Raw genomic sequence first — 13,512 nt, 5'->3', positions numbered from 1 at the left:
TCGAAAAATGCATCTTTTCCCGATATGTCATAGTTTGACGTCGCGAAAATAACATTTGACGTTAGCAACGTCATTACCTCCCCTGTAACTGTATCGTATGCCCTTAAAGGGAGGTAGCTGGGGTCACACATTCTCGATTTCTACTGCCGTCCCAAACAGGAGTATTCCTGATTAGAATGTGTCAAAAGTCTGATCAAGATTCCTTGAATCGTGGCTAGAAACTTAAAATTTGGTCAAAATTTGTAAAAACATTTATTGACTCACGACAACAAGCGTCCAGGAAGTGTCCTAATTCAGCCGTTTCCAATAGAATTTGTCCTGATTATCCCGTTCTCAATCCAAGTCTGATCCGATTTGTATCTTTCGCATGGTACAAAATGACCTATCCTGAAAGCATCCCGATTCTCCAGAATGTGATCCGACAGAGATCAGACAGTAATCAGACAGTTAACTGACACTGACAAAGGTATCCGTTAGAAAATTGTCGCCATATTCGGGTTCATCGGGTACTGTCGGAATGCAATCCTATCACAGTCTGTTGTATCGCATTGCACGCGGCTTTGTTTGGACTCAGTCTGTTATTGAGGTCTGTAAAAGTCTGACTATAACGTGGGTGTTAATGCCGAATTTCGTATTTCTAACGGGACTATTCCAGAACGGTGTCGGCAAAGACGGTTCGCATTTGGCAAGATCTGGATGCAATTTGGCCTCAATAGGCAAAAAATACGCAATGAAAATTTTTTCACGATCATGCACGTTCAAGAGGACAACGTCCAGAAAACACAGAACATTGTTACGATTTTAATCCGATTCATTAGAAACTACAACGACATAATAACGATTGTAATCAAACTAGATAAAACCGGTTAAGTTTCCTTGACTGTTACGGGACGCACCTAACTGTCGGAGTACTTTGGTCAACCTCTACAGACCATTCCCAATCCGTAGGAATCTGTTACGAACGTATACGAATTCGTTGAGACAATGATAGAACATTCCAGAACATTGACGATAGTAATCCGACTTTTAAACTTTTCGTGTCTTAGCGCTGTCTGATCTCAAACTGGAGCAATGTGAACGCCGCATTAAGGGCATATGATACAGTTACAGGGGAGGTAATGATGTTACTAAGTTTAACGTAAATTGTTATTTTCGCGACTGCAAACTATGACTTTTCGGGAAAAGATTCAGTTTTCGACTGATATTCATCAATCAAACTTTGGCCTTTTTAACTTTTTTGGATTCGAACGCCACTGATGAGTCTTTTGTAGACGAAACGCGCGTCTGCGCGTATATACAAATTTTAGTCCTGGTATCTATGATGAGTTTATTTATTTAACATGAAAACGACTTCATGGACTTACATTAGGTACGATTACGTAAGAAGATTAAGTGTGTCAACTTTCATAAGAACGTCAATAGTGCAAATTTTCTAAATTTGATAAATATGCAGCAAAAACTGATGTTTTTTTCTCTACATTCGTGAACATTTGATAAATATATTATGAAAAAACAAATTTTATATAAAATAGAATTGACAAATACAGTTTATGTTTATCTTTTTAAACAAAAACGTTATGTATTTCTCTTTCAAGGAAAAATACGTCCACAATTCCGAATTTTGAGCAAATATATAAAATTTCGACCTCATTTTACTCAAAAAGTAGCACATGAAGGTATATTGTTTATTACATATTTGATTTAATCAGGCAAAAAATAGCCTATTGCATATTGGATCGAAACTGTATCGTATGCCCTTTAGCGAGGAAATCGTGTTATGTTGACGGAAATAGAAATGTCCATACCTTGCTGAATTGTGTAGTGCTGTTATTCCCTATCCATTTATAAAACAATATTTTCTTGAAACTTATAGTATTTAAGTTTTCACTTATTTTAATGCATTTTGATGCATTATGATGAAAATTTATATTTATTACAAGATACATGTTTGACAAATTATTCACAGAAGGCATTTTATGTAATCTAGTTAATTATTGGAAGACAGGTGAACTTTTTGTGGCAAAACGTGGCCAAAGGTAAATTAATAAAAATTCAAAACTTCAAAGAAAATTTAAAATGGAATGTTCCTAATCGATTATCATAATCAAACAAATTGAAAAACAACTGTCTTAGTCTTGACTTAGTACATGGTTTTTCTTATGTACCAAAGTGGGATTTAACCTGGTTTTGCAGTTAGCGAACCCTTTCACGTGTATGGCAGTCATATAGTATTTATTTATTTTGACAGCAATGTAGGGACAAGACAAAAAGACATAATAACTAAATATATAACAACATTGTGTCGTAATCCGAATCACTATAAAACAAATAACTATTTAAACAAAACAAAAAATAACATAACAAAATGAGAAAATTAAGCTGCACTTGAACGACAAAATTAAACATTCTGAAACTCGGTTGGAGATGCCCTACACAAATAACGTTTAGAAGGCAGTAAAGATGAAAGTAATTGCGTTTGCCTCATGCGTGTATAAGAAATAATAATCTTTATGAACAGATATTACATATAAAAAAACATACTTTTCTTATCTCATTACTCACATGTACGTTTTTTGCGTTTATATCTGCAGCTTTGTCAAGTAGAATAGAAACTACTTCCTTGTGACCATTCTCAGCAGACAAATGTAATGGTGTATTGCCCTATATAGTAATGATAAAATTGACAGTTAAATTTATTTTGTTTTTAGAGATAATCTTCAATGCATTTTCATGCATATGTGTTTTTTTATTGGGTACCTTCTATCATGTTTAATACAAGGTGGTACGCATCACTAAAAGGAGTTTACTCTGTACAAATCATTAAATGTATGCCTCGTCAACGTTTTATTCATTCGAATTTAAATTATCTTCTTCTACATAAGGCTCATCTCTGACGCTCAGATCAAAATAGTAATAAAGTACAAATTTGCAAGTCTCACGTTATATAAAAAAAACTTGATAGCTTTTGTATCAGGATAACATAATTTTGATAGTAATGCATGTGACTATTTCCCATTTAAAAAGAGATGTGATGGTTTGCCTATTTGAAAATAGTATACATTTTTGATAGGATTATATCCACGAAAATATTTTTTGTTGGTATTGATACTTTTCATTGTTAAAGCCTTTAATCTAAATTTTCAATATTTGAGTCAAGGGCCAACTACCGGCGACCGAATTTTTGTTTTTGAATATTCCTCTGTGTGAATAAAATGAGGTGTTATCGCGGTGAAAACGGTAGTAAAATACAACAACACAACACAATCTACATATAACATAGGATACGCTTTGAAATGCCAAATATCTAAACAAAAAATGAGAAAAATCATCAAATTGTGTTATTGTTTTGTGCTGTTCCACCATTGTCTCATCTTAGTGAAGGTGACTAAGTGTTGACAAACATATATGTTTTTTTCTTCTTATTCATGAATATGCCTTTCCAAATTCGGATTTTATAGTTCATTAGTTGGCGATGGTTGATTGTGTTGTCATAAATCATGCCGTTGGTTTTCTTGTCTCAATTGTTTATCATGTAATCATGTCGGAGTTTGTACGAGATTTGTTTATTGTACGATGATCTTTAGCTTATATCTACGCAATTCATGTTTACTGGTTATTCAAAGGCAATCGATATCATGACCAAAAAGAAACGGATTACCAACACTCTCAAATGATTATGTTTTGTTCCATCTTGTGATATTTAACATTTACAGTATTAAACAATAATAACAAAAAATACCAAAATAATGTCCATTCCTTAATTCTGAATGTAAATGTACAGTTTTAGATGGAAGTTTGTTGGAGAATACTAATAAATGTGTAGGTAAATACTTACTTCCTTGTCAACATGATTTATCAAGTCTATATCTTTGTCAAGCAGTACAGAAACTATTTCTGTTAGTCCATTTTCAGCTGCCTTAAGAATGACTGCTCTATCCTACAAAATTAGTTTTGTCAAAATATTTAAATAAATAGTATTTGAAATACAAAATACAGAGGTAAATGTGCAGGAATGTCAAAATTATACCACAAAAAAGATGGTCAAATTCGAGCAACAAAATTAAGACTACAGACAATATAATATAATATGTGAAGTTAATTGTTTGAATACAAAAACAAATTCTCTTCAGCACTGCAAGAATAGTCTGTTACATAGCATGTATATATATATGTATATAGTGTTATTCTTAAATGATATAAGCAATTCAGCCCTTATACGGATAAATCAGCATATGCAGTACTGGTGACGTTGTCCATATTGGTTTTCGGACAGGGCCAATACGGGACCATTACGGAAAAAGCCATATCGGCCACCCGTATAAGTCCATGTGCTGATACGGGTCGTTAACTTCCGGTTTAAATTCATTACGCCACAACTAGCTTAACAGTTACCTTTTGAGGTTTCGTTATACATTAGATACATTTATATTCTGAACTTAATATCATGAACAAGTTTACATGATGTTCAGTGTTTTCTAACTCAGCCTTTTCGAGTACGACTTCCGATTATTTTGCTATTTCATTTCCTTTAATCGATCAGCAGAACACAGACGATTCTAGAGCAAGAAAAGTTAAACTGTCTGATTTATTCTTCCCAGCTTCTTTATATTAGGTAGATAAAATGAAGTGTAAAAGCATAAAATTAAGTACTTGGGCGAATAATCAAAATTACATCTGAAAATGTTGACAAAAAAATCCATCTTGATTTGTAAAACAAAGTTCAGATATGAATTTCTGTACCTTCTTCTACTTTGAGATAAGTCTAGTTTAATTGAAGAACTAAATTCATTTCATAAAAGTGTTATGAACTTGCTGTTTCTGTATTTGCTCTGTTTAAGATTCTCAATCAGCTTTATTGGTCCTTGACTATTTGAGTCTCGGGCCCAAAAAGATAATCTCAAATCTATATGACAGAGCCACTACAGAAACAGCCAGTTAATGACATTATGATATATACTCCTGGGTAGAATCTATGAAAAATATGTTACATGTAAGAACTGTGAAAATGTTGAACCGTTATTGTGAATTCTAGCAGGCAATATTGAAATTTGAACAAATTGTATTTCGACTATTTCCGTAACTATTATAAAAAATAATAATATTTTTAAAAAAACAATTATACAGTTCAAGGAGCAGTTTGTAGTGCTTTACAGGTAAGATATTTCGATTACTACGTGATCCGTTTATTCTATTGAAAATTGTAAAATTATATAATATGTTGTTTACATTTCTAATATACATTTTGTATATCATCATTATGCGTATTATGATAAACGCCAATAACAAGAACTCATAAAGCCAATAAACCAAATCATTGAAATACTAACAATAAAAGAACGAACAATATTTAATGAATATAAAAAGAAACATTGATGTCTTACAATATCTCAGATAATTAGAATGGAATTTAAAACAAATTAATAGATAAATTACTTTATTAAAGATAGATAGAGATGTCCAAATCATTCAGTCCAAACAGACCGCATAACAGTCCTCAATTCTCTACAACTTTGTACTTTATTTGGCCTTTGAAAAAACATTTATTCGATCGTCACTGATGAGTCTTTTGTGGACGAAATGGTGTCAGGCGCAAATATAAAATTTCAATCCTGGTATTCATAATGAGGTAATTTTTTACATAATCCAGAGATGTAAGAACTGATCTTACATGATTTGTGTTAACATATATATCTAGAAGAACAGTCGTGTTTGACAACTGTATTCAGTGTTTGTCTTTTTCATTTTTAGCCATGGCGTTGTCAGTTTGTTTTAGATTTATGAGTTTGACTGTCCCTTTGGTATCTTTCGTCCCTCTTTTAAAAAAGTACCAGTTTTGTAAACCTTAAATAATAATTTAAGACTGATACATTCTTAAATTGTAGACTATTTCAAATCATTTTGTTTTATCTGTAAATAATCAAAATGTTGAACATGTCTAACTAATGTGTGCTAGATATGTTCGTAGGTATACTATTTAATTGATTTTAGACACTTTTAATTTCATTCAAATTGGTAGATATTAAAGCTATGATCAGCGAGGCCGAATAAATAAAATAATACTAACATAGTCCATCAGTCTGCTTGGATCACAACCGTTGTGAAGAAGTTCAGACACTATTTTCTTATGTCCATTCTGAACTGCCCAATAGAGTACAGACACGCCCTGTCAAATAATCATTACTCTTACCAAGTATAAACAAATCATAAGAATAAACATACGTAACCACTGGATCAGGTTAATCCGCCCTAGATGATTATCAGTCACACAGGCTGTCACCCGCTTTAAAGTAGTGGCTTCAGAAATTACTTTAATTTTGCTTTCTTATAGTAGATTTCCATTTTATAAATAGTTATAAAAATTAAATGGAGGTCAGGTTTAAGCTCTTTTTTTTTACATTCTCATGCACAGTTTTTTTCATATTTCTGACTGTTACATAGATATAGGAAGATGTGGTGTGAGTGCCAATGAGACAACTCTCCATCCAAATAACAATTTAAAAAAAGAAACCATGATAGGTCAATGTACGGCCTTCAACACGGAGCCTTGGCTCACACCGAACAACAAGCTATAAAGGGCCCCAAAATAACTAGTGTAAAACCATTCAAACAGGAAAACCAACGGTCTAATCTATATAAAAAAACGAGAAACGAGAAACACGTATAAATTACATAAACAGACGACAACTACTGTACATCAGATTCCTGACTTAGGACAGGTGCAAACATTTGCAGCGGGATTAAACGTTTTAATGGATCCAAACCTTCTCCCTTTTTCTGAAACAATAGCATAACATCACAACATAGAAAAACACACGATAAAATATCAATTGGCAGGCCTAACTCAATCAAAAAACGTAAATTAATACACTACGAACGAAGAAATTTGATCGGCGATATCTGAATGGAAATGCACAGTTAATAAAATATTAGGGACAAACAATCAATATAAAAAGAAAAAATGATGTCTTACAATATCTCAGATAATTAGAATGGAATTTAAAACAAATTAATAGATAAATTACATTAATTTGTTAAAGATAGATAGAGATGTCCAAATCATTCAGTCCAAACAGACCGCATAGCAGTCCTCAATTCTCTACAACTTTGTACTTTATTTGGCCCTTTAAAAAACATTTATTCGAGCGTCACTGATGAGTCTTTTGTGGACGAAATGGTGTCAGGCATAAATATAAAATTTCAATCCTGGTATTCATAATGAGGTTATTTTTTACATAATCCAGAGATGTAAGAACTGATCTTACATGATTTGTGTTAACATATATATCTAGAAGAACAGTCGTGTTTGACAACTGTATTCAGTAGAAAAGTACCAGTTTGGTAAACCTTAAATAATAATTTAAGACTGATACATTCTTTAATTGTAGACTATTTCAAATCTATTCTTTTTTTTATCTGTAAATAATCAAAATGTTGAACATGTCTAACTAATGTGTACTAGATATTTTCGTAGGTATACTATTTAATTGATTTCAGACACTTTTAATTTCATTCAAATTGGTAGATATTAAAGCTATGATCAGCGAGGCCGAATAAATAAAATAATACTAACATAGTCCATCAGTCTGCTTGGATCACAACCGTTGTGAAGAAGTTCAGACACTATTTTGATATGTCCATTCTGAACTGCCTAATCGAGTACAGACACGCCCCGTCAAATAATCATTACTCTTACCAACTTTTACATTATCAACACAATATAAAATGTTCAAAAGTGGAAAGGAAAACGTTATAAAATTCATGCGTCCGAAACGATTTTCGGGATTTACCTTCATCAGGAACGGCAAAAGCAAAATGTTTGAAAGCAAGGAACGTATAACAACCCTTAACAGTTGAAAAATTATATTATTAATAAATTCACCTATAGTCATTTTCGCCCGAGGGACTTAAGATAAAAACAAAATAGCGCATTACAAACCCGTTCAAAGACAGATTTTTATACAGGTGCTTCGGAAAAGGTAAGCATTTTCGGTCAAAATAATTTTCTCTATAAACATAACATGAATTAACTCATTAATTTAATACTCACGTCTGCATCTTTTGCGTTTGGATCTGCAGCCTTGACAAGGAGAACAGTGACTACTTCTATGTGTCCTTTCTTGGAAGAAAAATGTAGTGATGTCTCGCCCTGTGCAGCAATGATACAATTGGATATGTCGAGTATTTAACTTGAGTGATATTTTAAATCATTGTCATGCACTTTTTATTCGCATACCTGATACGACGAAAACGTTTTACATCAGTGACCGTATTAATTGTATGTAAGTTTCTCAAATCTATTATAAAGTTGTTGAGCAATTGAAAAAAAACAATATACAAAAACATGTGTTAGAAAATTTAATAAAAAATAACCGAACTCTTTCTTTTTTTGATTTTCAAATGCGATTTTTATTTTTCATTCGTTAATGCTGATTGTTCAAATATTTATATTCGGATTGTAGAAGCATTTATGCGTTTAGATATAACATTTATCCAGTTTGATTCAAAGTTGCTCCCAAACCAAAATTATTGATCCTTACTGAAGTATAAAAAAATTATATAAATATACTCACGTCTGCAGTTTTTACGTTGGGATCTGCAGCATGGTCAAGGAGAACAGTGACTACTTCCGTGAGACCATTGTATGATGCCATATGTAGTGCTGTCCAGTCCTGTACAGCAATGATACAATTTGATATTTCGAATCATTTAACTTTTAACTAGTAATATCTTTAAATCATTTGCACTCTTTATTCTCTTACCGTATACGACGAAAACGTTTACATCTGTGACGTATTTATTTTATGTAAGTTTCTCTAATCAATCATAAAGTGGTTGAACAATTGAGAAATACAATATACAAAAACGTGTGTTAGGAAATTTGAAGAAAAAAAAACTACTCTATCTTTTTTTACTTTAAAAGCACAAAAATACTTCTGTTCCAATTGTAGAAGCATTTAAACGTGTAATATTAATTTTATCCAGTTTTATTCAAAGTTAATCCCAAAGAAAAAATTATTGACCCTTACTTAAGTATTAAAAAATCATAAGAATTAACATACGTAACCACTGGATCAGGTTAATCCGCCCTAGATGATTATCAGCCACACAGGCTGTCACCCGCTTCAAAGTAGTTGCTTCAGAAATTAATTTAATTTTGCTTTCTTATAGTAGATTTCCATTTTATAAATGATAATAAATCTTAAATGGAGGTCAGGTTCTAACTCTTTTTTTACATTCTCAGGCATCAGTGATCGTATCTACTTTATGTAAGTTTCTCAAATCTATTATAAAGTTGTTGAGCAATTGAAAAACAATATACAAAAACATGTGTTAGAAAATTAAAAAAAAAGAGTAACCAAACTCTTTCTTTTTTTGATTTTCAAATGCGATTTTCAAATTTCATTCGTTAATGCTGATTGTTCAAATATTTCTATTCGGGTTGTAGAAGCATTTAAACGTTTAGATATAACGTTTATCCAGTTTGATTCAAAGTTGCTCCTAAACCAAAATTATTAATCCTTACTGAAGTATAATTTTTTTTATAAATATACTCACGTCTGCAGTTTTTACGTTGGGATCTGCAGCATGGTCAAGGAGAACAGTGACTACTTCCGTGAGACCATTGTATGATGCCAAATGTAGTGCTGTCCAGTCCTGTACAGCAATGATACAATTTGATATTACGATTCATTTAACTTTTAATTAGTAATATCTTTAAATCCTTGGCACTCTTTATCTCTTACCGTATACGACGAAAACGTTTACATCTGTGACGTTTTTATTTTATGTAAGTTTCTCAAATCAATCATAAAGTGGTTGAACAATTGAGAAATACAATATACAAAAACGTGTGTTAGGAAATTTGAAGAAAAAAAAACTACTCTATCTTTTTTTACTTTAAAAGGAGATTTTTAATTTTTCATTCATTCATGCTGATTGTTTAAATACTTTTGTGCAGATTGTAGAAGCATTTAAACGTGTAATTATAATTTTTATTTAGTTTTATTCAAAGTTAATTCCAAACAAAAAATTATTGATCTTTACTTAAGTATAAAAAAATCATAAGAATTAACATACGTAACCACTGGATCAGGTTAATCCGCCCTAGATGATTATCAGTCACACAGGCTGTCACCCGCCTCAAAGTAGTTGCTTCAGAAATTACTTTAATTTTGCTTTCTTATAGTAGATTTCCATTTTATAAATAGTTATAAAAATTAAATGGAGGTCAGGTTTTAGATCTTTTTTTACATTCTCATGCACAGTTTTTTTGATTTTTCTGACTGTTACATAGATATAGGAAGATGTGGTGTGAGTGCCAATGAGACAACTCTCCATCCATATAACATTTAAAAAAAAGTAAACCATTATAGGTCAATGTACGGCCTTCAACACGGAGCCTTGGCTCACCCCGAACAACAAGCTATAAAGGGCCCCAAAATCACTAGACTAGTAAGTGTAAAACCATTCAAACGGGAAAACCAACGGACTAATCTATATAAAAAAAACGAGAAACGAGAAACACGTATAAATTACATAAACAGACGACAACTACTGTACATCAGATTCCTGACTTAGGACAGGTGCAAACATTTGCAGCGGGATTAAACGTTTTAATGGACCCAAACCGTCTCCCTTTTTCTGAAACAATAGCATAACATCACAACATAGAAAAACACACGATAAAATATTAATTGGCAGGCCTAACCCAATCTAAAAACGTAAATTAATACACTATGAACGAATAAATTTGATCGGCGATATCTGAATGGAAATGCACAGCTAATAAAATATTAGGGACAAACACACAAGTCCAAACAAAGCTATGGCAAGACACGACTGCGAAATATTTAACCCTGCGAAAATATTCACTTTAGAAAAAAAACCGGTTTTCATATTACAGGTTAATCTTGAAATTTATACAAATTTAGTAAGAAGAAGTGAAAATTTATATACAATAACAAAAAGCATTCTGAACAGTATCAACAGGTCGAATTAACAAGAAAATACGATTTGAGAGTACTCGTAGTTACTGACAGCTAGTTAAAAGCTAAAATCAATTAATAATAAAAAAATCATGCATCAGAGACTAAAATCAACTAAAACACATCCCAGGAATTTAGTATTTTAAAGTCATTAACAGTCAGAGAAGACATGACTTGTACAATGCCAAAAATAAATGTATCGACATGTAGTAAGATAGTGAGGAGCGACTTATATAGAGATACAAATTAACGTGTCTGTGTCTCTATACATCCAACCTCAAAAGAAGATACAATTTAGTTATGTTTTAATTTGCTAATGACAAAATCGATATAAGTGCCAATGTAAACTATATTCAGAGATCTAATTACAATATTGGTACGATAACCCTTACTTATAAGTTTGCTTAAAGGTTCGATGAGTTTACACGGATCACGTAGTGATTCCCTCGCTATAAGTACAATATTACCATAAAATTTAGGATGTGAAATACCATTTTTAATAAGTTTTCTACAAGTATAGCCAAATTTACTAATCAAATCTTTGTATCTATGAAAGAATTTAGTAAAAGTTTTAAGTAGTTTATGGTAACGAAATCCCTGACACAACAATTTCCCAGTAATGCATTGATTACAATCGTTAAAATCTATGACATCCGAACACATAAAGGCAAACCGAACGAGTTGGGATATATAAACACCGTATGATGGAGCAAAAGGCACATCGCCGTGTAAAAAAGGAAAATTAACAATAGGAAATGAAAAATCGTCTCTTTTGTCGTTAACTTTAGTATGAATTATAAAAAGGAAGATTTGGTATGATTGCCAGTTTCCCGTTTGAAATTGAAATGTCTAAATCTAGAGAAGGACAACTGTTGCTGTTTATGTTAGATTTAGTTAAAGTAAGTTCTTTTGCGTAAATTTCTGAAGTTTATTTAGAGAACTCTGGATTCTTCGACGAAAAAATATCATCCAGATAACGGTAGATATTTTTGAATGTATCAACGAAATATAACAATGATGGGTCTTTACTGAGTTTGGTCATAAACTGAGATTCATAGCAATATAGAAATAAATCTGCTATTAAAGGGGCACAGTTAGTGCCCATAGGAATACCTACTACCTGACGATACACTTTATCGCCGAAACGTACATAAATGTTATCTAGCAGAAAATTTAAAGCTTTAATCATATCTTCACATTTCCAGTAAGTGTATCTAGCATCCTTTCCTTTTTCGTTTTTTTTTTACAGAAAAAGGCTTTAAACGAGTTACAGCAAATAAATTACAATGGGATATTTCGAAAGACCATTTTATCAAATACAAAAACTTTTTTTTTATAAGATTGTGAGGAAGTGTAGTGTACAGAGTGGAAAATTCATAACTGTCAACAGAATTGTAAGGACCATCGAAAGCATGTATTTTATCTGAAACCGCTAAAGAATTTTTAACACTCCAAAAATAATTAATACCATTATTTTTATAAGCTTTATTACAAAAGTTAATGACAGTAGTTCTTTGATAGTAGTAAGGGCGGTAGTTAGAAGCACTGATAGATTAGTAGTAGAACTCTTACTCGAAGCGGAGATGAAACGGAATTTAAATAGTTTTTTGTTTAATTTCGGTAACCAGTACATGGTAGGGACTTTCAAATGTTCAGAAGATGCTTTAATCTGGGTAGTGGCAATGGTATGCTTGCTAACAATTTGACTCTCTGTGGTGCGTATGGACCTGACCTGAATGTAGAGGAATTGATAATTTCGTTTTGAAGAACTTCCGTGTAATATATGTATCACACCACCACTACATTATTGGCTGCCTTGTCTGCCGGTACGAACACTTATGTACATTCAAAACTGCTCAATTTGTATGCTTAAAAATACTGTAAATGCGTTACTAATATTACAGTCCTAAGTATGAAATCGTTCAAATTATAATGGCATATTGTTATTCTAAACTGTTTCCCAAAATTGATCTCCCTGAAGATCATAAAAAACATTTTATTAAAATAAAGTATGTCAATAAAAGTTTTGATTTGTAAATATTGCCGATATTTTTAACGACCATTCTGTTAAAGACCAAATTCCTGGATATTTTGATTAAACTGAACTCCCTCTTATTTGTTATATTTCCAAGAAATCTACTCGAAAATATGTGTTTGATAATAGCCAATTGTGTAAAGAGTTAAATATCATTGAAAATACACCTATGTCATGTAATTGCAGTAATTCCGAATACACTTATGGTCCCATTTCCCATGTCATAACATGATACCTTAACATCGTTCGCGACCGAGAGTTTAATTAATTCCTCAGTAAAGGACCTACATATCGTCCCCCATCAATTATTAATTGGAATGAGTGTCGTAATATCATCCACGACTCACTCCGTAACTACTGTTCGAAATGGGTAAAACGGGAAAAAGCTGACAAAAATCTTTGAACGCTTTTTTTTAATTCCGTAATGAAGATAGTTGATATTCGAATACAACATTTTAAAGAACATTTTACTCTTAACAACAACCATAAAAA

The 13,512-nt window shown here is 31.9% G+C and overlaps 1 protein-coding gene across 1 annotated transcript; it reads right to left on the bottom strand.

The window, feature by feature from the left end:
- Window positions 1–2,508: 2,508 nt before the first annotated feature.
- LOC139484326 (fibronectin type 3 and ankyrin repeat domains protein 1-like) lies at window positions 2,509–8,651 on the bottom strand. The gene is made up of 5 exons (XM_071268063.1): window positions 8,571–8,651; window positions 8,048–8,146; window positions 6,065–6,163; window positions 3,836–3,937; window positions 2,509–2,661 (listed from the first exon to the last, which is right to left on the bottom strand). The coding sequence occupies exons 1-5, from the start codon at window positions 8,649–8,651 to the stop codon at window positions 2,509–2,511; spliced, it is 534 nt and encodes a 177-aa protein (XP_071124164.1).
- Between the last annotated feature and the right edge of the window lie 4,861 nt (window positions 8,652–13,512).

This window comes from Mytilus edulis, chromosome 8 (genome assembly GCF_963676685.1).
Source record: "Mytilus edulis chromosome 8, xbMytEdul2.2, whole genome shotgun sequence".
Lineage (NCBI taxonomy): Eukaryota > Metazoa > Mollusca > Bivalvia > Mytilida > Mytilidae > Mytilus > Mytilus edulis.
This window is presented reverse-complemented; position numbering and strand designations above follow the sequence as displayed.